Genomic DNA, 25492 nt, shown 5'->3' with positions numbered 1-25492 from the left:
CACAGCTTCACCATACCTAACAATCGAACCATACCAAAAAGTCTATAAAAATATACATTTTATGGATTTATATTAAGCCACATTTTCATCTAACAAGGTCAGAAACTATTCATTCATTTTGCAGTTGGGCGTCTTTATGAGTTGCTTCTAAAACATATGTGTAAACATTTTAATAAGCCACGATGCTTTATTGGTCCAACATGTGAAAGTGAACTACAGCAGCTATTAAAGACGCTCGAACAGGCTTTTTGCGCTTACCTTTGACACGTGTACCCTATAAATAATTGATATAAATACAAATTATAAAACATATTTTTGCCTTCACACGCAACATGCACCACACGGGAGAGCTTTTTACCACTGAATGGACTCCCTGCAAGTTTTATACTACTCGAACACCAAACGTTAAAAGAAACTTTTATTGTGATAAACCTCAGTGCGTCCCAGCAGGCGTTATTACCTACTCTAAAAGATTTATTTTGTAGTTAATCAAATGTGACACAGTCTGCATGTCGGGTTTTCGATATTTGGGACAAATGCACAATAAAAACTTAACCAAATTAAAATCACTTGGAGATGTTAAAGCAGAAGTTTAGACATTTTGAGGTGGAGTTCTGTGTGAAGGTTATAACTAATTAATAGCTTACATGTTGTAAATAGGTTTTTTTTGTTTTATTCTGATCCGATTGACAAGCAAATGGGTAGTCCTAATGGGGCTGAGAGCAAATTGGGTCTCTACCAACCTAAATGCTCCAGTCTCAAAGAAGTTAAAGCATTAAATGCAAACACTGCTTTATAACCCTTTACACTGCCATCAGTTTTGCTTTACAGTTATTTGCATGGAGTTTTATGGGTTTTTTTTTGCAAGTGCAAACTGTGGCAGCAGCAGCTAGTTGTAGCACTTCTGGCAGAAATATAATAAAATCTCTGCTGCCATAACTGCATAATGGAAAACTGACAGTGACGTAAAGGTTTATAAAACAGTGTTTGCTTGAACTGCCATGAGGGTTTTCGGAGTGGAATTGTTTGAAAATGACAGCATTCTACTTTCGTCTTGGTTTCACTCAGACTAGCCACTCCAGTCAAAATGAGGTCGTTCAAAGATCTCTTTACAGCAGGAAAAATATTAATTGTTTATAACTTATTTTTACAGACCCTCTCTTTAAAATGTCTGGACTATTTATGTTGTAACTTCTCCTGTTGTCTGTAGGAAGTACTTCAAGTTGGATTGCCTGGAGGATGGGCAGTGGGAAGAAAACAGCTGTGAGCCAGTATCTTGCCCAGCCCTGCCTGATGTATTCCACGGCATGTACACCTGCACCAATGGCCTGTACTTTGACACCCGCTGCACCTTGCAGTGCCCTGATGTTACAGAAAATGTAAGATTTTGTCACTTGTTCATCAAGTCAACTTTAGGCCAGTTTACCAGGATTTGCTGCTTGTCTGATTAATGCTGGATGTTATAAATCTTAGTGAAGGTGTTGTAAAGCAAATCTAACACACCTCCAATTCATAAAGTTATGTCTTCACTTTCTAGCTAACTGTGACGAAGAGCCTAACTTGTGTACATGCAAGTGCTTTACAGTGAAAAAAACTTCATTTATTGCTGAGTTTCTTTTTTAGTCTTTGGATAGACAAAGCAAAAAAACCAACCTGGAAATCATGGATGGAAGATTTTAGTGTTTGTTTGTTTCCAGAGTGAAATCCGTTGCACTGTAGATGGAAAGTGGACAGCAGAGTTTACCATGTGCTCCACTCTTCGGGGTTCTTGCTCTGCTCCTCCAGATCTTAACTCTGTGGAGTACACCTGTGACCAGGGGATGGGTATTGGTGAGTGAAACCGTATTTTAAAGACTCAAATCCTCATATATTTTTTTCTTCAGCCAAACAAAGTAAAGAAAACCAAATGAAAACTGCAGATTCAGATTTAACTAGTTAAATCTAGTAGTTTAACTAGTTTAACTAGTTAAATCTGGATTCTTTTACAAACATCACAAAAAGCAAGAACGTGGTAAGATGATCACTTTGGTAGAAACAAGAACAAGAAATTTGAACATAATTGGAAACCAGACCTGATAAATTTTGATTTCATGAATCAAGTTTGATTTATTTCCTGAGTGCCACAAAGTCACTGATGCCTCATTTACCCAACGAACAACAACAACAGAAGATAATGGTTGTTTGCAACATTCAATAAGGGGGAGCTCAGTCATACCAGAGAGTATTAAAATTTCCTTTGATACACAGATCCACTGATTGATACACGTTCATTGATTTAATCACAAAAATTAGTTTAAAAGGTTAAATTTTGAATATTATGCAGTCTCGCAGCAGTAAATCAATTATGTACTACAGAAACAGCCTGACATTAGAAGTAAAACAATGAGTTGATATGTTGATTGGCAAATCTTTTAGACACATAAGTTAGAAACATTCTGATCAAAGCACTACTATAAACAGTAGAGTCCATGAGATGTCAGTGCTAAGAGGTCTTAGTCGATTTTTTTGTTTCCTTTGCTTTGCAGGCGATGAGTGCTACCCAACATGTGCCGTCATTCTGAACATGGATCTTCATGACCCGGTGGTTCTGCCCAATGGTACTGCGGCTGATACTTTGAATCACTGGATGCTGCCCACCACCGTCCAGGTGAGACGCCTCAGGAGACCAGTCAAATTACGCTTGACTGAGGTTGACTGTTAAAATAATGCATCTTATTTTCAGATAGATATGCTGAATTAGGACAGTCTATATATGCAGAATTTGATTTTTTAGTTTTCACAGTTGAAGTTGTTTCTTAGTGTGTAATGGTGCTAAATGTAGTAAGACTTTGTGCAGTTTGATTTGTTTTATCAACTAAATGTGAATTTGTGGTTTTGCTGCCATATGGAAACCTGTTGCAGGTAATATACATGTGTGATTGTTTTACTTCCATGCTGCCATGCGACTAGTTCAGGGTGCCATGAAAGCTGATCCGCTGACAAACAGTCCTGAGTGGTTTACACCAAAAACACCCATTAGAATGAGTAATTCATTCAGACATCTGTTGCTGTGAACAGCAGCAGTGAATAAACTGAGCTGCTGCTTGAGCCTGACTCCCATTTGATGCGAGACACAAACCAACATTCGTTCACAGTTTCAGACCAGGACAACAAACGTGTGGGACAAATCTCATTCTGTGGAGTGTCACCAAAAGATGAACCACACATTCTTCATTTCGCTCTACACAGTGAATAAATAAGTACATTTACAGATATATTGAAGAGGTCATTTTTGTTTAGGTGTCGTTTTCTTTGGTTCGAGAACAGAGAACAGCATCACATTCGCTGCCGTCTTGGCTCTACTTCTGCCCCACAACAGCTGAATACAAATTCCCTTACCAAAAATGTCCAGAAAAGGAATTCTGAGTACTGAGTGTATCACAGTAAAAACAACAGGCCTAAATCAATGCATTTGTAAGGAGCAGGGATTGGATTAGACTCACTTCTTCTTCACAATGAAAACAGTCTGTGAAACCTGTTTGGACTCTGTGAGGATGCTTCCTGGGTAGGGGGTCCAGGGTGCCAAGCCAGTACCCATCAGGGCATGGATTGTATCTTCCACATGGGTTTGTTGCAGGTGGAGATCCCCCAGACTGAGAACTGAGACTTAAAGGTTTGGCCTCCCTGATTCTTCCAGGTCACCGAAATTCACTAATTGGTTTTGAGAATAGATGAATAGATGTGAGAGCAGAAGTGCTTCGTATCAAATTTTTGATCTAATCTTCTAGAGTTTTAAGGCAAAATGCTTTTATTCCCTTCTGCATCACGCAAGAAAATCCACATTATGAAAGAGCAAGCGCTCATTTGTTATCGTCTTCAAGTGTTTTTGCGTTACTGGAAATCACAGGGAGATAACACAAGTAAAGGTTCCAGTTGACGTCAGAACTTCTAGGAACTGTACACATCTCTCAAACACTCAGTGTATACAAATCAGTGGGGAGAAGAAAAAATAAAAAAAATAGAAGAAAGGTCAGATTCTGGGTCTGAGTTCCAGCACTGTTGTTTTGCTTTAAAGGTGGCTTGTGTTACTCAGTATCATGTCTTAGAAATCACTAATCTTGTTGCAAACACTGCTTCAGTTTCACCTTAACTTTGGGTGGTCAGTCAGCCCGCCAGCCAGTTAGGCTGCCTTTGCCAAGGTTAAATAGTTGGACTGAGCTCTGATTACTTCTGCCATATCTTTGGCACTGCTTTGTGATTTCAAAGCAATATGTTATCTCAGATACTTCAGAATCAGGTCTCCCATCGCCTGGTCAGGCAGCGCAGGAAAGCCCCAGGGGACAATCCAGTTTCTCCCTCCACATTTGTTAGTCAATCACCTATCTGCTAGTCATTGTATGTATTGGATGGCTTAAATGACAAAAAATCTCACGAAAAAAATGTGATTTTTGCAACTAACTTAGCACTGACCCTTCCTAGTTTTATACTGTATGTGTTTGAGTTGCATTAGTATCAAGAAATTTGACAGAAAGCTCGATCCTTGGACTTGTGAAAGCTGTTCTCAATTTTGAGCTCAAAGCCTAGAGATAAAACACTTTTGTAATCCAATTTATTTCCACAACATACACAGTAGCTATTAATGTCCTGTGGCTGCAGTGCATAGCTAATGCGCTTTTGTGCTTTGTTTCCCAGAGCATAGTCTGCACCGGGATGATGAAATGGTTTCCTGACCCACAAAACATCTACTGTATCCAGTCATGTGAGGTAAGAGAGAGATAACAGAGGAGCTGTGAAGGTAAAAATTTCTTTTCCACTTTAACCTATTCATTTGACCAAAATAGGGCATCAGAGAAGGAAAACAACTGCTTCAACCAGATTTTTGTCTCAGCGCAGTCTTAGAAGCAGTCAATGTCTGTTTTAGTTGTGACGGATGGTTTATTGGCTGAAGACCTGACAATCATTCACAGGAGCTGAGTGTGCCTGAATCAACATTTTTTTTACCTTTTCCGTGTCACAAAGTGAAAACCGAATTTTCACTGCAAGACGAGATTTCATTTATGTTGACACTCACCTACTTTATCAGACAAATAGATTCCATTATACCCGTTTGCCTTTCTTGTCAGTCAAAGCGAAATCCAGTTCTTAGTTTGCCTTTCCTGTTTTGTTAACACTTAATCCCTACAGCAATTACAGCATTTCTAGGTAAAAGCACATTAGATTTAGTGTCCCGGCCAGACTTTTCCAGTCATTTTAAACATGACGCTGTATCCCTGTTGTCATCGCTGCTCAAAATACCGGAGCCAGTGTGCAATATTCCTCATATTTCACAATGACAAATCTCATGCAGAAACTGATAGTCTTGCACTTTGCAAGAATCCTTTTCAAATCTGTCCAAGCAGCCTTCTTTTCCAGAGATTCTAGCATTTCCAAATGTTGTTGCGCCTGCCAAGCCTAATGAATTATCTGATAAAGGGAAATAAATTCATCACTGGATTATCTTAGATTTAGATTAATTCTTTATCCTGACACACGGTTTTCAAATCTTTCTGCTTAGTTTAAAAAACAGTCTGCCTCTCATGTGCTGGAGCTCTTCTTTCGGAAGGAGGTTAGCTTCCTGGTATGTGACAACCTTGTGCTATCAATTTTCTGGTAAATTTATGTATACTTCCAGGGAAATGGAAGGAAATAACGGCAGGAGCATTTTCAATTGTGTTTCACTGTATACTGATTCAAATTTAAAATGTTGGAAAGAATTCTGTAATTTACTTAGAAGTGCCTAAAATAGAACCACATTTTTTTCCAAAAGTCTTGCTGCTATCTCCCCTCAGAAAAACAAAAAAAAAACATAGATACAAACTTCAATGTGAGGTATGCATCTTGCAGTCTGGTTTTAAATGTTGCATCATGTTTGGGACCTGTGTCAGCCATTTCTGTATCACAGGTTATGTGGAATATCGAAATTAGTTAAAGGGCATGGCCTCAGATCTTTTGATGTGGGGCTTTATGGAAATATTAAGAACAAATAATATCCTACCTTACTGCTGGGGATAGGCACAAGCTCCCCGCGACCCGGAATGGAGAAGCGGGTAAAGAAAATGGATGGATGGAATGTCCTTACTTTTGTAGACATCTCATTAATTGCTTCAGTTTTGAGACAATGAGCCTAATTCTGACCAAACTGAGAAACTAACAGTGTGTTTGAGCAGAGTCAAGACCAAAGTGGATTTTTACCAATTCAGAACAACTCTAATGTCATAAATGTCAAGCTCTGCTGTCAGCTTTGCCTTTAAACATTTTGTTGCAAAGAATTTTATGGTTATTTTCAAGCACAAGTAGTAGCAGCAGCAGCTAGCTGTAGCACTTTGTACAACTGGAGGCACTTCCTGCAGGAATATAACATTTTGACAGGAATTGCAGTGTAATGAACAAAACTGACGACTGCGTAATGATCTTGGTCCCAGTCAGACGGGCTGTTAGCTTGTCAGTCCCGTTAGAATTAAACTGAGTTTATTTAAAGATCCAACTACAGCAGGTAAAATATTATTAGTTCATACCTTTTTCACCACTTTAAACGATCGGAACTTTCTCTTCAATAATGACATGACTAATAAATAAATTATCTATGAATTATTCTTGGTTTTTGCCAGGGAGAAGAATGCACATATGTAATTATCACCCACTGCTAAAGGCAAAAAGGTGATAGTTTCATCCCACAGTCATGTCTATGGTCAATTGGTGCATCTATAAAATACTCTGTGTATTAGTTAGCCCAATCTGTCTTTTTTTTGTATCGATATTTTAGCTGTTGTAGTAAATCATGTAATATTATGAACCCAGATAGTTTTGATTTGGCATTCATCCTTAAGGTTCAGAAAAGCCTGGAACTATGGATGGAACACATAAACTGTTGATGTCTCATGGTATTAAAATATTCTTGCTACCTGCCAGCACTACATTTTCCCCTCAATCTTCCCGTGAATGTTGCTAGGCAAAACAATTGCTTATAACGCACTCCTCCATTACAGCTCTGTAAATTATCGTGGACCACATGTGTTGCGTGCAGTCTGTGCCAGATCCCATCCAGATGCCATCGCTCCCTCTGCTTCTCTCACTGTTGACAATGTGACTCAACTCAGACGCCTTATCAGCCTCCTCGCAACTGCCAGACGGAGATTGCTCTGTAATGTTTTTGTGTAGCTTTTAGGAGAAGAGTTGGACTGGAGGCAAATGCCTTTGGTGTGTTTCTTGAAGTCTCTTTACTGCATAATTAAAATTGTTGCTGGGACCATAAGTACAAAGAAGGTAATACAAGTGCATCAAGAAGCCAATTAAATGCATCAACTAATGCATCATTTCACATGAGGCATTTTGGCAGAGAGGACAGACTCCTTTCATGAAAAACACTCAGTTGCTACTGCCTTCATCACATCATGAAGCACTTTACAACCGCTTTCTAGTCTGAATTAAATCACAACTAAGGAAATATTGAATCAGTGGGTAATAAAGACAAAACTCTAGACTCAGAGGTTTGTGACACACATTTAACACCTTCTGGCTCACTGACTGCTGACTGTTTTGCCTGGCAAACACCCCATGTACAAAAGTTCACGCTTAATCCGAACATAAGAAAAAAACACTAACTATATTTTTCATTAACAGTTAGCTTTCTAAATATTTATACAAAAAAACGTGTGTAGAACTAAGATGAACCAAAAATTTATTCCAGCCACCTATTTTGAGTAATTTCTTTAGGTCTTTTTAGTAGTGTGAATAACCCAAACAGAGTAGGCCAATGCTGTTCAGACTGCAAGAAGTGAGCTTTAAAAGTAATAAATATTTTTACTTTTGCGACCAATACCAGTTATTCAGTTCCCTTAGCATTGTACCTTCAGGCATTAGATAAACAAAATGTAACATGATCTCAGTAAATTATTAAGTTGTGAAGCTTACAACCAGATTAGGGTTAGTTAATTGATCCACTTTCATCTGTGCACTCTGTGTGTTTGAGGAAACGCAAATCGGAAACATATAGAAAGTGGAAAGCTTGGACACAACTTCACTGATGAACCCAGGATCAGATACTCCCGGGCGGTTGAGCGGTCTCTGGTTTGAGTCCAAACGATGCACTGCACTGACGATCACCGCTCTTGATCCACAACTACTGTGAGAATACAAGAAGCAGCCAGAAAAAGAAGCCATTGCTAAAAAACAAAACAAATCAATAAGCATATTTGAACTAAACATGCCAAAAACCATCTCAAATGCATTTCAGATTCCTCAGACATTTGAAAGAAGATAGTTTGTCTCTAACTTTTTGGCCATAGTGGAAAATGCTATATGTGTAGCAAAAATTCAATACCTAAAAAAAAAAAGAAAAACAATCCCACATAATACAGCATGATGGTAACAGTATCAACAGTGCCTGGAAAAATCATTAGACGTAAAGGAATGATGGATGGGATTATTATATGCCATCAGTGATAGATGTGTTGTTTTGGTCAAACACCCCAAGAATCAATTTTCATTCCAAGTTTTAAGACAAAAAACAAGGAAAATACCAAAACAGGGATGAACACTTTCCAAGTTTCTGTAGATATCTTAAATTTCAGCAACAATGTAGTTCTACAGAAATGTTTTTGGGCATATAGTAAAATATATTACACAATAAATGGAATTTGTTTAAATACTACACTTGTTTTCAGATGTTTACATAAACCCATCATGGGAACATTATATTATTTTGGCGCTTTTGATGGTAGATTTAAACCATTCTTTTTCCAGGATGTAATAATTATACACCATGTAACTTCAATGATGTGTAAAAACATCCAACATCCAGAATCAGATGTATAAACACCCCACTGATATTTGGTTAAAAGACTCTTAGCAAGTTGCACCTCAGTCACACTTTTTATGGATCTGTCAACAAGCATCAGACTTAGTTCTGGGTGAATATGTGACTCTTCTTGGCAGAATGGCAGAATGTAATTAAAACTGGTTGGTTTCCTGCCATGGATCTGGTTTTTAAGTGTAGTCCACAAATTATTAATAGGGTTGAGGTCAGGGCTTTGGGAGCAGCTTAATGTGAGCCTACTTTGTCCAATCAGAAACCAGTTCTGATGTGTGTTTGTGATCGTTGTCCTCTTGGAAGACCCAACTGTGTCCAAGTTTCATCCATCTATGTGCTGATTTGAGGTGATGTTGAAGAGTTAGGAAGTAGTCTTTTTTCTTCATTATTCTGTTCTCTTTGTACAATGCAACAGTACCACAGCATGATGTTACCACCACCATGCTTGACAGTTGGTGCAATGTTCTTAGGTTTGAAAGCCTCACGTCGACTACTAAATATAATTATTGTAATTGTGGCAAAATAACTCAATATTTGTCTCAACTGACTAAACAAAAACCAGAAGGCATTTGGTTTGTCCATGTAGGCAGCTGCAAATTTCAGTTGAGCTTGAAGGTGCTATTTTTGGGGGAAGGGCTTCTTTCCTAGTCGGCCTCCTCTCAGTCCATGGCAATGTAAAACTCATGTCCCTGCTGTCAGCGACACTGCTGTTCCAGCAGCTTCCAGTCTACGGCAGGCTCAAACCTTAGTGTTTCATGGGTTACCTGAGTTGTTTCTGAACCAATTTTCATTTATCTGAGGGAGACAGATGAGTACTGGTCAATCCAACGAGGGCTGTCCAATAAATTATTATTATTATTATTATTTTTTTGCTGGCAAAGAAAAATGACCAGCTGCAGACAATCAAGAACACTGATGACATGTTAATAAACCTCAGCCTTGACAAGCCAAGACTGTCATAAACTTTCAGCATCACTTAATAAAAAATCTAGGTGAACGTATGGATATAATGGAACATGCTTTAGATGAGAGAAAATCCACAATAAATTCAAACTTGTGCATCCAGGTCCTAATTTTTAAAAAATCTTTAAAGTTGTATGTTGCATAATTATTCCACCCTGAAAAACAAATGGTTCAAATCAGTAATTAAAAGCCTAAGATTTATATTGACAATAATGCCCATGGTTTTCTCACCTAAAATAAAAGTCATCATTACTTTAAACACATTTACTTTAGCTGTCAAACAAATAAATAAACAGACAAACAAACCAAAAAAATCTTTCATTCTTTTAGAGCATGAAAAACATGAAGGACATCGTCAAACTAATTTTAAGATGGGCTAACTGACTTGGTGGGAGATGACTTGATAAACTGTCTGCTATTTAAAGACTAATACTAAATCTCGGTAAGTAGAGGTAAATAAATATATCACTGAGGGCTCGCTGGAGTTCATATCTGTGTTTTGTAATGTTCTGGCAGGTGCTTATGACAGTTCGTGCTCTTTTGAAAAAGTCGGCACCAGGAGGTGGAAAATCTATGATAGTAAGGTGTGGCCTTAACTGCTGCTTTGTCTCTCTCTGTTTTTTTTACTCTGATTTGAAGGGGAGTTTCTGTATAAAGATAGAACATAAACTAGCTGACCTTTGAATTATCCACGTGGGACGACTGTGTGCTGCCAAGTCTGGCTGCTTCACTCTTCAGGGGTCTGTGCTTTTGTCTGTATATGCTGCCTGGAGTAGAAAAAAACACTAATTAACCTTAACACGAGACCTGGTCTTAAATTAGTTTTCGTATGTGAAAGTATGGGGTTAAATGCAGAAAAGACCTGAAAAAAAGTTAAGTACAGATATTAAGTTGCTGCTCAGGTGTAGCAGCTGGTAAAGTATTTACTAAAAAACAAATTGTTTAAATGGATTTATCCATGCCACAGCCATTATGCTTTTTTAGAAACAAAAAATTTGAAGTAAAGAGAAAAGAGCAGAAATCTTCTCAGCAGCTGCTCTCTCCCAGCACAGATAGGGTCTTTGAAATGTCTCCATCAGATCATCAGACAAAGCCAAAAATCTTTTTGGCATTCTGCACGCACTCTTACGTTGTTGGCACTTTAAGGAAACCCTTAAGATTTAAAGGGAAACGTCAAAATGGCTTTTATCGTGGTGCTTTTCAGATTAAATGTAATTTAAATTCCACAAATGTCGTGCCACTGCTTAGTTTTTCAAGAGGATCTCGTGCACTGGCCAATGCATTACACAAAGCAACTTAAGGAAGTGCTATTAACCGGTGATGTGGAGCATAACTAATAAAATTTGTCTACTAGTGATAGTCAGAGGTCAGCTAATAAAGCAGCCTCTCTTGCTGAGTTATATTCAGTGAATCGATTTGTCACAGTGGGAATGCCAAAACCATCAGCAATTCTGAATCTTCACAAACATTCAGAGTGGAAGCAGGTTAGACTGCACTGCAGGTCTCAGGTCATTAATCAGCACAGAAGATTTAATGTCTCTATCCATTTAAGACATTTAAACATGCAACATCTAAATGTCTAAATTACTGCCACAGGAAGCATCAGGCTACACAATCATCAATCTTTAATAGCTGGCCACTATTGCCTCTTACTTACTCTGTGTTACTCATTTATGCTTGGTTGCCACAACTTAAATAGATTATGTAATCGAAGCCTACTGTGCGTGCCAGACAAAGCTGAAACCCTATTAGCTGATCAGTTCTGTCTCTGGATCTTCTTTCAGTAGGGGGTCATTCATTTCTTGACTTAAGACAAACGAAACACCTGGTTCTAATGTTTTTATCAGACATTTTGTGCAAATGCCAACTCTGACGTTAGACACTTGAAAAGGGAGAATATTCCTCAATGTGTGTCAGTAATTTCTTAATAAGGCAAGGATAGTGTAGCTCAGACGGGGTCTATTTTATGTACCATTTGTATGAATTATAGTTTGAGGTATTGAATACAGCACTGTCTCGGGTGGAATCAGGATTATTGGACACCTATCCCATATGTTCAAGCAGGAGAGAGTGTGTCTTCCAGGTCATCTGTATAACTCATATTTAGTATTCCTTTAAGGCTTTTGCTAAAAGTAAAAATTAAGAGTGATTTAAGGTTAGAATTTCTTGCATTTAACATGTTTTGGATTTGGATTCAAAAACATCTCTAAAATATACTGAAGTATCAGTCCCAAGTATCAAAACAGATATCCCTCTAGAACTTTCAGTGTTGTTAGGAGGATAATATTAAGACTGTGGAGCAGTATGAGGAACTGTATGTTCTTATATATATTCTGCTTCCAATGAGTAAGACTGTCTGGCAAACATGCTATTTTTCAGAAACATTTCTAAGGTTTTATTTGAAGATCATATAAATGAGGCTCTCTAGCAGTGACTGAAGCAGGATAAAGATCTGTTACTCCAAATCTGTGGGCATGGTCTTCAACCAAAAGGGATGAGTGGTCACCTTTGGGTCTGGAATGAGCTACTGCACCAAATGAAGGACCTTGTACTATAGGGTCTTGTTCACAAACACGAAAAGAATGGAGTTGGAGATTGATAGATGAGTAGCTCAGATATTTGGGAGGAGCTCAGAGTCGAGTCTCTGCTCCTCTCTACTGAAAGAAGTTTGTTTGTGAATCTGGCAAGGATGCCTTCTGGACATGTCTCCTCAGCAGAAGACCTCGGGGCAGATCCAGGTCTTGCCGGACACTTAATTTCTCACTTGACTTGGGAACACCTTGAAGTTCCTCCAGGATGAGCTGGAGAAAGTATCTAGGAAGAGGAAGGTCTGGGAATCTCTGCTTAGGCTGTTGCCCTTGCATTTTGATCTTGGTTAAATGGCAAAGGATGACTGGCTGGATGTTTTTGACTTTGTTAAATTACTCAACACACACTTATGAAAATAAACAAGTTTTACTACATCAGGAAGTCCCATCAAATTCTGGCAGATCCATCCCACCCAGAACATCAGCTGTTTGAACTTGGCCCTCTGGGAGACGCTTTGGGGCCCTCAAATCATGAACAAACCGACCATTTTTATGCAAGAGCCATAACTCTATTTAATCATGCAAAACACTACACCACTACCAAACTTGTTTACAGTTTTAAATTTTTTTTTTTTTTATTGTTTTTTTATCCGGCATTGTTTAAATTTCAAAATATTGCCTTCTTTTACTATTTGTGTGCACCAACAAAGGCTTTTTCAACAACTTTGTGCCTTGTTGTTTCTAAAAAGTAACTAAGTCCAGTTAAACAGGTTTCATATTTGTTTACCAACCAGTAAAAAAAACACGAGTAAATAAAGCATTAAAACATTTATTTTTTTTGTCCTTTTTCAAACATTAGCAGCTGTGTTTTATAAGTATAAGTAAATCTTTCCTTTTTTTATTTTTCTGGCATTTGGTTTAAACAACTTAATACAGCAACGTGTCCAACAAAGAATCTGTTCTCATGAAAAAGGTTAAATCATGTTTTTATCATTTTTGTCCTTCTGGGCTTTCATGCTGCATAAGGAATACTAACCCCTTGGAATAGGCTTTTCTTCATTAACTAAGCCCCTGCTTTTTGTTTGCCTGTTGGGTTTAGCCTTTTGGAGGAGACGGCTGGTGTGACACCATCAACAACAGGGCCTACTGCCAGTATGATGGAGGAGACTGCTGCCCGTCCACACTCTCCACTAAAAAGGTACAAACTTCCATCGCTCTGTTACCCTCCGGTTTCTTTCCCCATTTGGTTTCAGGAGCTTTGAGGCTGAAGCTGGATTCAGAGGGAGATTCTTCCTGTTTGCAGTTGTAGGAATCAGGCTGTTTTGGCACGAGCACTGTGCCACGACGCAGGAGACTTCTGCTAAGCAAATAAACACAGATCCTTGCTACTTTCCCCTCTCTCCTGTTAGCAACTGTGCCTCTTTAGTCTTCTGCACTTAAAACAACAGAGGCGATTGCTGCCTTCCAGCTTTTCCACTCAGATTGTAAATAAACACGTTTTCATCACCACAGCGCTGCTGTTTGCTTCTTTGTGACACCGTTGAACCTCTGCAGAGGTTGCCACTCAGGGTTTAGGAACTTCATAACATGCAGGTCTTTTGTCTTTTAGGCCTAACCGGTTTAAGGAGAATATTGGATGTCTTTGTCTTACCCATGCACACAATCTCTCCCTGCTTCGTGCTCACTGTGACATGCACGTGTATCACATTTCAGTGATTGTGCTGAATGATTGCTGCAGTTTGGGTGGCTGCGAGGAATGGTTTGAATAATAATGAGCAGGCACAGGTCAGGCAGTGGTGGAAACCGGGCCGCTCGTTCCCTCAGCTGCTCCTGGATAAACACATCTTTCTTCCTATTTTTCCGTGCTTTCATGAGAACGTCTCTCCCATGTGGACGTTTGGGAAGTATCCCCCCCCCAACCCTCCTCATTTTTTTCTCTCTCCAATATACCCTCTCTGGCTACCGTACAACCACATATTCATGACACTCATTCAAGGGGCCCTGCCTAATAATTCCTCTGGTCTACAGTTGGCTGAGCCTCGGCTGTCTCCTTCATGTCCACAGCACGCCATGACTCACTGGCAGCTCCTTCCTAATGGAGAAGGAGTTCAGCGAGTCTGTAGCTGCCGTCATAATAAATGAGCTGCCAGACTGCCACTAACTGCTCTTTTTACAGGGGAAAGAGAGGTGGGGGGTATAAGTGTAGGAGCAGAGAGGTGTCTGATGGTCTGCGGTTTTCTCGGCCACTGTGAAACAACAACTCAATAAGCGGGGGTCGTTTTCAAGGAAGTGAACTCAACTGGCGTGAGTGTCAGCATCCTGACTGCTCCAGCAGAGAGGAGGAGAGGGGAGCGGGGGTAAATTAGGGATTAGGGGTCTGTTTGCAGAACATGTTGTTTCGATGTGGTGCCAGCCGCGCAGGTGTCGGAAATTACAAGGTTTGACTGCACGTGGCTCACATCAAATATTTTCTTTGCTGCCACTCGACAAAATGAGATGTTTTGTTTCACTTTGCTTCACAGTCAGTTCTTATTGATCTCAAACACTCCCAGATGACTTTTTTCTTTTTTTTACATATTCCGTCTCCGACCTAAAGTGAAGAGCTGTCTGGGGGCACTTCTAAACCTTCAGAAACACCCCCAAAGAACTTGGCTTTTGTTTCTGTGGATGGAGCGAAAAGAAGCTCTTCCAGAGGCTGTTAGGAGGATTCAGAAGCGGAACGTTTTTCGGCTCGCCATAATCCGACATCACTAAATCTAATCGGGGCTGTTAGGGAAACAGTGAAGTGCAAATTTGTCTTAAATGGGACTTCTGGTGTTTTGAGCGAAGCTGGGCCTTTTTGCAGCTTGTTGAGAGCCCTCAGAGAATCGATTACCCCGCCATCAACCCCGTCTCCCTTCAAAAAAAAAAAGAGATGCAATCAGCAATGAGAGGCTGACAGGCTTCCACCTCCCACTCGTCTTCTCTCCATTGCATGCCATCATCGTTATTTTCTTTTTCATGCCTCCCACTCTCGTTTCTTCTCCATCTCCCTTTTCTTTCTCCCAGTTTTCCTTCAGCCCCCTCCACCCCCACTTCTTCTCTCCGGGAGCGAGTGTTTACATTTCTTGCAACAGACTGATTCACGGGGCACCAGAGTTTATTTTGCAACCTGTGGTGATGGCTCGCTTCCTAGACAAGAGCTGGCAGCCTCGTGTTGTTGATTCCTAACATGTGTTCATCCGTTCACCTCCACGGAGGTGCGTTCCTCCCTCCTCGGCCCCCCTGAAGACCAACAAGGGTTTTCTTGCCCTTCAAAGGCCACGTTGAACCATTTGACATGCGCTTTATCGGCCTTCTGGGGGCCATTGGAGCTCTCTTTGAAACCGTGAAGAAAGGCAGCGAGTATTAACGGACTGCATCCCTCTTAGCACAAACAGAATGGTCAGGCAAATGTAACTTTTATAGTCTGCTATATAGTCCATTCAGGGTTTCGATTGTTGCTAACAGTTGAAATGTAACAACTCTACGGGGAGGCCCTCTTACTGAGTGTTACCAAACGCTTTTTGTAAGGTTTTGGTCCAAATCCACTCATTTACAATATTAAAGGCCTAGCATTCCTTGAGGGAATGCATGTCGCCCTATGCTTTTCATGCCAGAGTTTAAACTATAATCTGCTGAGAAGGGGAAGAGTTGTAGTCGTTTTTGATCAAATCTTATAAATAAGGTTATGCACAATCTCATGTGATGCTGTGAGATTTCACAAGATGTGTTAGTGCTCACAGTATGTGTTGAGGGTGACTTTCAGCTACTACCGCACCAAATCTTAGCTCAATATCTGTAAAATGGACTAGTTTTGGCCATTTCTGTGTTGACTAATGTCGATTATCTGTGTTGGTCATCTTGAATCGGGTTAATTCAAAATGTTTTAGATACACAGCCGAAGATTACTCTGACTTTCACAAAAGTTTGTCCAGTGGTTCATGGCATATTTTGCCAACAGAAAGACACTGTTGAGTCTTAATTTAATGCCAAAGTTTGAAGCTAAGTAATTGTGCAATGCATAGCACTCTGAGTACTTGTTGTGGATGAAGCTCACCTACTATCAAACATAATTTTAGCTCGACATCTGGAAAACTGGTTAAATTATCGATATGCTTCCTAAAGTTGGTTGGCTGTGGTGGCCATTTTAAATTGGGTTGATTTCAAAAGTTTATCAGTATGTCCAGTCATTAGTTTCAAGTTTCAAGAGTTTCAATAAGATTCATCTAGTTGTTCATGAGATATTTTGCTGACCCCTATAGTTAATGACAAGGTTTTAAAAGTAGATCTTATGCAATCAGTTTGCGCTTGAAGTATGAGTTGGGAATAACTCTCAGCTACTAAGATACCAATTTTTAGCTCAGTATCTGTAAAATAGGCTGCGTGACTGTTTGGCCATTTTTATCATTTGCTAAGGTTGCTTAATTATGGCAGCCATCTTGAATGGGGTTGACTCCAGAAGTTAATTAGTTATAGATATACACTCATTTCATTCATTGGTTTCATTAAAATCTATTCACTCATTTACTCAGGTACACACATCCCACACACAGGCAAAAACATTTGTCATCCCTAGCTGCCAAAGGTAAAAGGTTAAAACAAAACAACAATTTTTTAATGAAAATGACATTGTGTTTTTATTCTCGTTGCAGTCTGGTAGATTTGTAAAAGTTGTGTAGAACTGACAACTCAACGTTGTTTGTTTATTGACAGGTCATTCAGTTTGGGGCAGACTGCAGCGAGGACGAGTGCACTTGCCGCGATCCAGATGCCGACGAGAATAAGAACAAAGCCAAACAAGTGGACTGACGAGGTGGAGCTGGAGGAGGAAGATGAGAGATAAAAGAAGCTGAACTTGTCAAACTGAAAAAAAAAAGACCACAATAAACAACAACAAAAGATTCTTAACATTTTGTAATACAAGGAATGCGATTAAAGTCAGACTCTGTGATATAAAAAGGCCATTTTATCACAATATAAAAGATTTTACTTGTAAATCACATCAAATGTGAGTTATGTTGGGTTCAAACTTTATCTCTGTCTTCAGCCCAACAAAATACTTAACCGCACAGCAACTTTTCTCTCCTGAGTTAGGAAACCAAAGATTATCTGCACTGTAAGATAAGAAAATGTTTTAAAGATCAGAGCCTGACTGACTTCAGCTCTTCTCCTGCAGAAAAAAAAAGCCATCATAATTAAATCTAATTACTGTTGTGAATAAATTTAGGACTCTTTCTGGACTTGATTAGAGTTGGACCAGATCAAGAACTGTCCAGTGTGTGCACAATCCTCATACAGAGGATATTTGCTCTATATTGACCATGATAATCTCACAGAGGCTAAATCTATCTACTCCAAACCAGTGAGAATGGATTAAATCAAATCCAGCTCAGGTGTCTTTACCTCAAAGACATGAAACCAAACCATCTTTGTCCTTTAGCAGACCAAACAGATCGCCTCACATGAGTTCAGATGTTTCAGATGTTGAAGAGTTGAGTCTGACATGTAGCTGTCAGGTGTGTAAGAGGATATATATCTGTACAGACATATATTATAATAATATATTTGGATCTACTAATGTATCTATTAGGCCACATGTTCATCACACAGGTCAATACTCTGTACTATTTAGCTCGCACACCAAGTCATTTAAACGTGTTATATTATCGTCCAGCACTCGTCTTCAGGACAAGTAAAACTGCAGTGTGTGGACACATTGTTTAGGCAAGTAAATACAGTTAAACTTTAATAAATGTTCTGTAACTTCAAGTATCATCTGTAAACGATAAACACATTTGCCGTCCTCCCTCGCTCAACGCCACTGAATTTCACCTGCACGTACAGTTAAAGGTGTACTGTTGGACTTTAAACACAAAGAACTGAAATCTGAGACGATAACACATACTTGTCTGCATGTGTGCAAGAGAGGCAGTTCTTTCCGCCATTAACCAGAAATGATCAAGTACCTCGTCACAATATCATATCTGTAAAAGTATAATCATGTTCTCTGTGATATATTACTGTACTTTATACATGATGTAATAAATACCAACTTTATATGGACCTCCCTAAGTGATGAGCCTTTTTATTTGCTGTACGTTCATTCACAGAGAAAGTGGGGGTTTATGAGCATGTAAATCGCTTGCTGGTTTGTTGGTGGACTCAAGGATTCATGGAGAATCACTGCAGGGGACTTTATAGTCTGTAATTCAGACCGAGTAAACCTCAATGGACCATAAAGGGATAGTTCAGAGATCTTTTGAAGTGGGGTTCTGTGAAAATATTAGGAACAGTTAATATATTACCAGTTGAAGATAGCTCTATGATGGGCGAATCACAGTGAATAAAGTGATCCACTGTAGCCCTCAGTAGATCCCTTTTCGCTTGTGAGAATACCATAAATGAGGCATTATTTTCTGTTATGGTAAGCATACAATACAGCTAACTATTCTTATAAAGATATGTATGTATTCAACAGTTCATTTGAAGTAAATAAATCAATGAAAATCAAACAGAATGCTTTCAGTTTAAACATCCTTTCTGTATCACTCTATCAATGTCCTCTTTTTTACTATATTTCCACTGGTTATGTAGTATACTGACCCTTCCTTTTCAGAATACTGCACCAACATAAACATCAAGCATAAATGCCTACACCATTTGCTCAGGTTCCCGCGCCGTGCACCACACTCTGAGGCGCGACTGTAACTGAGCCTTATCACCCTTATCACTTATTGTATGCCAACACATTAAACAAAGATGTCACACGATCAGTAAGCGCTCAGAGTATGTGTTGGGGATGACTCTCAGCTTTACCTGAACATCTGTAACGTGAGGAACTTTCACAAAGCAGTTCCGCATAATGGCAGCCAAGACTAATACGTCTTTAAACTCTGACCTGTTCATAAAACCACGACTTGAGCCGGCCACATCCTGCAGAAATGTGAGCTTTCAGAAATGAAGTGAGCACCAAGGAACCAAGAAAAGACGCGGAGCAGAACTCAGCTGTGTTGACATTAAATGAGTGACAGATTAATTCATTGTTTTCAAAAAAATGACAAAATGACTTAGTTGAGCAATCTTCTTTGTGGTTAACCTTTTTTAAACTAAATGCCAAGTTGTTTTGCATCATTATCAATCTTCTCCTCTGTAATGAATGTGTTTATTCTTATTTAGGCTTTTTAATCCCGTGGCTTGGTGGTTGCAAACACCGTATGTCATCACTAGATCATCGAGCCACAAAACCAGATTACCTTTTTACAGATCAACCGTTACATCTCTGTTACAACCTCACTTGTTGGGACAAAGGGGCATCAGCGATGGTCCAGTCAGAAATTATACCGAGACGGCCAGAAGCTGTCCCTGTTTGAACTGTTTCGTGAGAAGCTGTCCCTGTTTGAACTGTTTCGTGAGAAGGTGTCCCTGTTTGAACTGTTTCGTGAAAGTTCCAGCTGACTGAGTTGAAGTCATCTCCGTGTTTGCTTGTGGCTGAATAGCTGTGGCAGCCATGTTGAATCAGTTTGACTCAGAAAGTTAATTAGTTAGATGTACATTCAATAATTACTTTCTGAGAGATTTATTAAAATCCATTCGTGAGGTATTTTGGTAAGAGGCAAATGAACACAAGTGAACACACAATGTCATGAATGATGCAGAGACTGGAAATATTTTAAAAGGGTTAATTTATTTCAATCAAACATTTGGACAACAGCTCTTCCCCGAGATACCAGAGCTGCACAGACAGTTTGTAACTTCAGTCCCAAAACTGTCACAGTAACTTAACAGCAATACAGAGGAATGAGTAACGGAGGAACACAAATTAAGTAATTCAATAGCAATTAGTGCACACAAACAAATTAGTAAAAATGTCACCAGAAGGCTCTGAGAAGGCCTATACAGCCACAAATCCTAATGTCCTCTCTGTGTTTCTGGACATAGCAAAGATCAAAGTGAAAAAGTTGAGTTCCTGACGCACACAGATAGCATATCATGCAGACTGTAGACATTTTCAAATAATAAAACACATCTTTGTCCTTTTCACTGTTGTTCACCTTATCTTCAGCGTTTCTTTATGGCAAAAGTCTGTCCTTACATTCCGATCAGATCATTCCCATTAGGATCAGAATCGGTGCATTTACCTTGCAAAGACTACAATACACAGCAGATATAACAGTACAATGTTGTAGCTACTAAAGCTGACATTAATGCTGTAAAGTATCACCAGATTTAAATTTATGTACAGGAGGAAAACACTATAGTGTGATGCTTTCATGTAATACTTTTCTGCCTATACAAAATGTACAAGCATTTAGGTTAGAATCCACATGAAAGAAAAACAGCTAAATATTTATACATTTGCATTTGTCTGACATCAGTTGACAATATGGCCACTGCAAAAAGACAATATGACGTCACAAATTAAAGTGATAGTTCAGTTCTTTTACCCAGAGTTCAGTGAAAAATATATAGACAGTTATAATATTACCTGTTGTAGACAGCTCAGCCTTAAATAAAGAAGAAATAAAGTTTAATCCTGACTGGATTGACGTGGTAACAGTCAAGTCTTATTCAGGTTAAGACTAAAGTGGATTGCTGCTGTCTTAGAGCAACTCCAGTCTAAAAAAAATCATAGTGGTTCAGGTAAATGCTATTTTATGAACCTTTATATTGCTGAGAATTTCATATAATATAGTTATTTTGATGGTATCACCTGGTTATTTGCAATTGCAAACAGCAGCAGTTAGTTGTAGCATTTCCAGCATCTGACAGCGGTATGAAAGTTTAGGAAATAGTGCTTACACAAGCCGCTAGGAAGATTTTGAGGTTTGGAGATGGCTGGAATCCACTCTGATCTTGGCCCTGCTCGGACTAGCCATTAACTCGTCAGTCTGGTCAGAATTTAAAAAAAAAAACAAGCTTGTTTAAATCCTGTCCACAGAACCCCACCGGAAAAGATCAGAACTATCGCTTTAAGTTGAACAAAAGCAGAGAAATTCGTATAACTCAATAAAGATGGTTCTCCCGAAAGGTTATCCCATAAAGTCTAGACTTAAAGCTGAAGTTTAAAGAAAACATGCAGTTGTGTTGCTGTTTCAGTACATTTAAACTGCACCATTTAAACTGAACGGCTGCTGTTTAATCCTGTGACAACATTAGAAACAAACAAATTACCAAACAATGACTTAACTGGTGTGTCTTGGATTCCCATTATTTCGTACAGTTTGTTTACAACAACTTCATGTCTAAATGCAAATTATCAACACTACATTCAGCAGGTTATAGACTGTCGCTAAAACTTTATGACAATGCTATGTACATTTCTTTTTAAATCTCTAAGCTACTAAAATAAATGCTCGGACCTTTCACCTCCCACTGTTTTTATGGATGAACTGTACATTCTTTGTTTTGCTTCTCTACGATGGAGCCTTCCATCTGTTTACATATGTCCTACTTAAGAGATGCACGGAGCTTGTAATTTCTTTTTTTTTTTTCTTACCAGGGCCACAACACGAGAGTTAAAGCAGAATGCTGAACTGCATTAACTTTTCATCAAGAAAAATACATTTATTGTGCAGTTAAAAAAAGAAAATCAAACATAAAGCAAACAAAGCCAATGTCAGATTTCTTTTTTTTTAGGTGGATTAAAGCCACAAATTGGACTCCAGTTAGGATTGAATTTGACTTTTTTTTATGCAAAAAGAGTTGTGCTTCAGAAATGTTCATAAACATCCTACATTTAGAATTTGTACTGATTTTGAATTTTGAATTCTCTTGTCTTTCCTAATAAAATTTCACATTCAATTAAAAGTTGAAACTAAGGCCTTGTCCACATAGAAATGTAATTTTTCCAAACGATCCTTTCATTTATTGTTTATAACAATTTCCTCATAAACTTCGGCACTGTTTTTAGAAACGGCGCCGAAAAGAGCCATTTTCAGTGTTTCTGCACGGAAACATTGAAAATGGATCAAAAACGCTGCAGTAAGTAGGTCAGGCCTGTACGTGGCGCTGTGACCAAAAACAGGAAAAAAAAAAAGAGGGGACGCATGCACATAAGGCTTGCACGTTGGATAAAAACTGTAAACCCTACAAGAAGAGGACGCCCTTGTGTCAAAGGTCAGATCCACATAAAAAACACATTTTTCACTCTGGAAACCATTTAGTTGCATCAAACATTATTGGCTCCTAAAATGCTGTTTCTCTGTGGATACAAGGCTGTAATGATTAAAAACTTTTCTGTAATTCAAAAAAACAAACGTTCCAGTGTGGACAGCACCTCATAGACTAACAAAAAAAAAGGGTTTTATTTTTGCAGATACTTCACAAAAAGGTGACTCATTGTTAAGCTCAAAATGTTGGTGTGTATCAAAACATGTCATGGCATTTCAATTAATGGTTAGCATTTAGTATCAGGACTAGAACTTGATGTAAAAATTATGGCCAAGGTACGTAAATGTGGGGTTCTGTCCGGATCCAAACTCAAATCCAAATCTTTAGAGCTCCTTGGGCTCACCGTAGTCATTATACATGACAGTGAGTGTCTGTTCGTCACACGCCTTGTGTACGTCCTGGCCCATCTCGGACCAGTTGAGCCCAAAAACTTTGGTGTCGGTGTAACGGCAGGACAGGAACTTGAGGGACATCCTGCGAAGACCGATCTTTGGCTCCTGAAGGAGACCTTTACACCACAGGGAGAGTTCATCTAGCTGGGAGAGGATCAGGCCGGCTTTCCTGTTGGAACAACGAAGACGGAAGATTGAAGTGATGAGAAAAAAAAAAGCAGAACATTTGGAAAAAAGACATGACATCAAAAATAAACATCTGACATCTCATGACATACGACTTGGTAAATTTCCTCTTATGAAGAGTGATAGTTGAACTGAGATAAAAGCTACACTCGGCCGGTCCAGGGTTTTAGAACATTTTTACAAGATAAAGTCACAAAGATGAAGTTACCAGTTAGCATTCAGGAAATGCAGAGAACAGTGGGATTTCTTTTCTGTCAAGCCGCTAAATGACGACTGAGAGTCTTGATGGCATGAAATACACTTAACTCTCTGCAGTCTATCAGTCACGCCGAGGCTCTGCTGATGTTTACAGTGACATCACCGTACGATGGAATCTAAAACCAACTCATGCTCTGTTGCTGCCTCCTCCAAGGCAGCTTACTGAGTAAAGTGCACTGCTGCTCACGCGTTCCAACATTGACTGAAAGCTCTTAGCCACTGTGACAGATCTGAGCGAGGGATGATGACAGGTAAACAGTGGAAAATGAATGAATGAGGAACTGAATGGCGATGGCAAGCGAGGAGCTGGTCCTGTAAAAGAAAACAGCTCTAATACCACGGAGAGGCTATGAAATACTTGAACTTGTCCTTCGGCCAAACCAGGCCAGCTGAAAAATCACCTCCACTGGTAACATGATGCACCGAGTCCTCATAAAGACATCTCATAGGCACTCGGACTGCAATAAATAATCATTAAAGCCGATGCAGTCTGCTTGGCTTTTGTAGAGAAACTTCGTCAAGTGTTTATCTAAAGTCAGAAAATGGCAGAGGGAGCAGATTTCATTCATTCCGCACACAGTTTCTTCTCATTTTTTGGCCAATTCAGTAGCTCTGCAGCGCAGTATTTCCACTCTGTCTGGCCACAGGTCTGCTGGACGTACCGGTCACCGGAGGTGAGGCACATCAAACCGACAAACTGATTCACAACACCCCAGCGTCAGAGTAAAAACCCCCTGAATATTATAGTGGCAACTGTGTAGGTGAAGGCGAAACAGGCAGTTTTGCTTTTGTCTTTGGCAATCTTTTAATTATATAGAAAGATTCAAAATTCCTGATTCTTTATTTGTCACGTACGATACAAGAGCAACACCACTCCTACGTGTGCAAAACACTGAAAAAGCATTAGAAAATAAAAATTTGAAAGGGAAAAGAATAAATCAAAACTAAATACTAAAACAGAAAAAAGAAACACCTGATGTTGCTGCAGTGACAGGGATTAAGGAAACAGCAATGAAAAAAAAAATAAATCTGATTATGACTCCAAAGATCAGTTTTGTCTTACAGGGACATTACAACCATTTTGAAAAAGGGTTCTATGGAAAACTTATAAACAAATAATATCTTACCTGTTGTAAACAGCAACTGCTTTTTCATAAAACCACATAAACCACCACAGAATTACTTACATTTAATTCTGTGGTTATTTATTTGGTTATTTCTATCCGTGCAAAGTTGAATATTTAGACTTGTAAGGGCTAATAGTCTGAGCAGACCCACTTCAATGTCCCAATGTCCACAACAGATGGGATGGTAATTCTTTAAACCTTTTTTACAGAACCTCCCTTTTAAATGGGCAGAATATCATTTCACAGGGACCAATTAATCAAAAATTTGAATTCAACTGCAGCCTGTCTTCATTTAACTTTACGAAACAAAAAAACAAGGCTAAGCAGTAAAAACCTGTAATTAAAAAGTGCATCTCTATAAACACGAAGCGGCTCATAATCTGGTTTGGATTAATGTGAAGTCTGAACTAGATTCAAACTCTGGTGTGGTAAAAATGCCGTTGTAAGAAGTAAGCAGGAAAAAAGAACGTTTTATACGCAACTGGTGTGTTCCACTCTCTGAGGCAAACTAATATCCGTTTGTCAAACTCACACTCAGACAGGAGCCCACAACTTTTTTTTTTTTTCGCTTTTGATTGTGCTGATAAGGTGCCGCTCTGAGCTGACAAACACACCGTAATCATACAGACAGTGCGGTGTGTGGATTCTACTGTATTTCAATCCAGTATTAGTTCTGGAAACATGTAGTTCATTGCCATCTTTCCAAGCATGTGTTTGTGATATAGACTTCTTTTTTTTCTTCAAATGAGTACTTTGTTAGATTCAGAAATTTGTTTAAACCAAAATGTGCTTTCTTTCCTTGTCAATTTCAATGTGAGTAGCCCTGGTTATGCTTGAAACTGGAAACTGCAAATACAGAAAGTCCTTTTAATGACGCAGTTTTGTCGGATGGCCTGCCGGCAGAAAAGAACCCCCGTGTTCTCCGGGCAGCGTGCTGCTCTGCTGTCACTCATATCATTTTTCTGAAACCTCTTTATGTTTCCCAATATTTTGCCACATTATTCAGTGGTCGGAGGAAAT

General features: G+C 39.1%; 2 protein-coding genes across 4 annotated transcripts in view; one reads left to right on the top strand and one right to left on the bottom strand.

The window, feature by feature from the left end:
- Positions 1-18403, top strand: part of pappa2 (pappalysin 2) — a 57241-nt gene extending 38838 nt beyond the window's left edge. Inside the window, exons 22-27 of the mRNA XM_017420921.2 lie at positions 1211-1379; positions 1698-1830; positions 2526-2647; positions 4672-4743; positions 13418-13516; positions 17053-18403. Coding sequence (XP_017276410.1) covers positions 1211-1379; positions 1698-1830; positions 2526-2647; positions 4672-4743; positions 13418-13516; positions 17053-17148 — 691 coding nt within the window. The 3' untranslated portion in view covers positions 17149-18403. The remainder of the gene's footprint in view (positions 1-1210; positions 1380-1697; positions 1831-2525; positions 2648-4671; positions 4744-13417; positions 13517-17052) is intronic.
- A 1601-nt stretch (positions 18404-20004) lies between these two features.
- The window catches only part of astn1 (astrotactin 1), a 300003-nt gene continuing 294515 nt past the window's right edge, over positions 20005-25492 (bottom strand). For all 3 annotated transcript variants that reach the window (XM_017420879.3, XM_017420880.3, XM_017420882.3), the window contains one exon: positions 20005-23070. In XM_017420879.3, coding sequence (XP_017276368.1) covers positions 22833-23070 — 238 coding nt within the window. In that variant the 3' untranslated portion in view covers positions 20005-22832. The remainder of the gene's footprint in view (positions 23071-25492) is intronic.

Source organism: Kryptolebias marmoratus, linkage group LG20 (assembly GCF_001649575.2).
Source record: "Kryptolebias marmoratus isolate JLee-2015 linkage group LG20, ASM164957v2, whole genome shotgun sequence".
Classification (NCBI taxonomy): Eukaryota; Metazoa; Chordata; class Actinopteri; order Cyprinodontiformes; family Rivulidae; genus Kryptolebias; species Kryptolebias marmoratus.
This window is presented reverse-complemented; position numbering and strand designations above follow the sequence as displayed.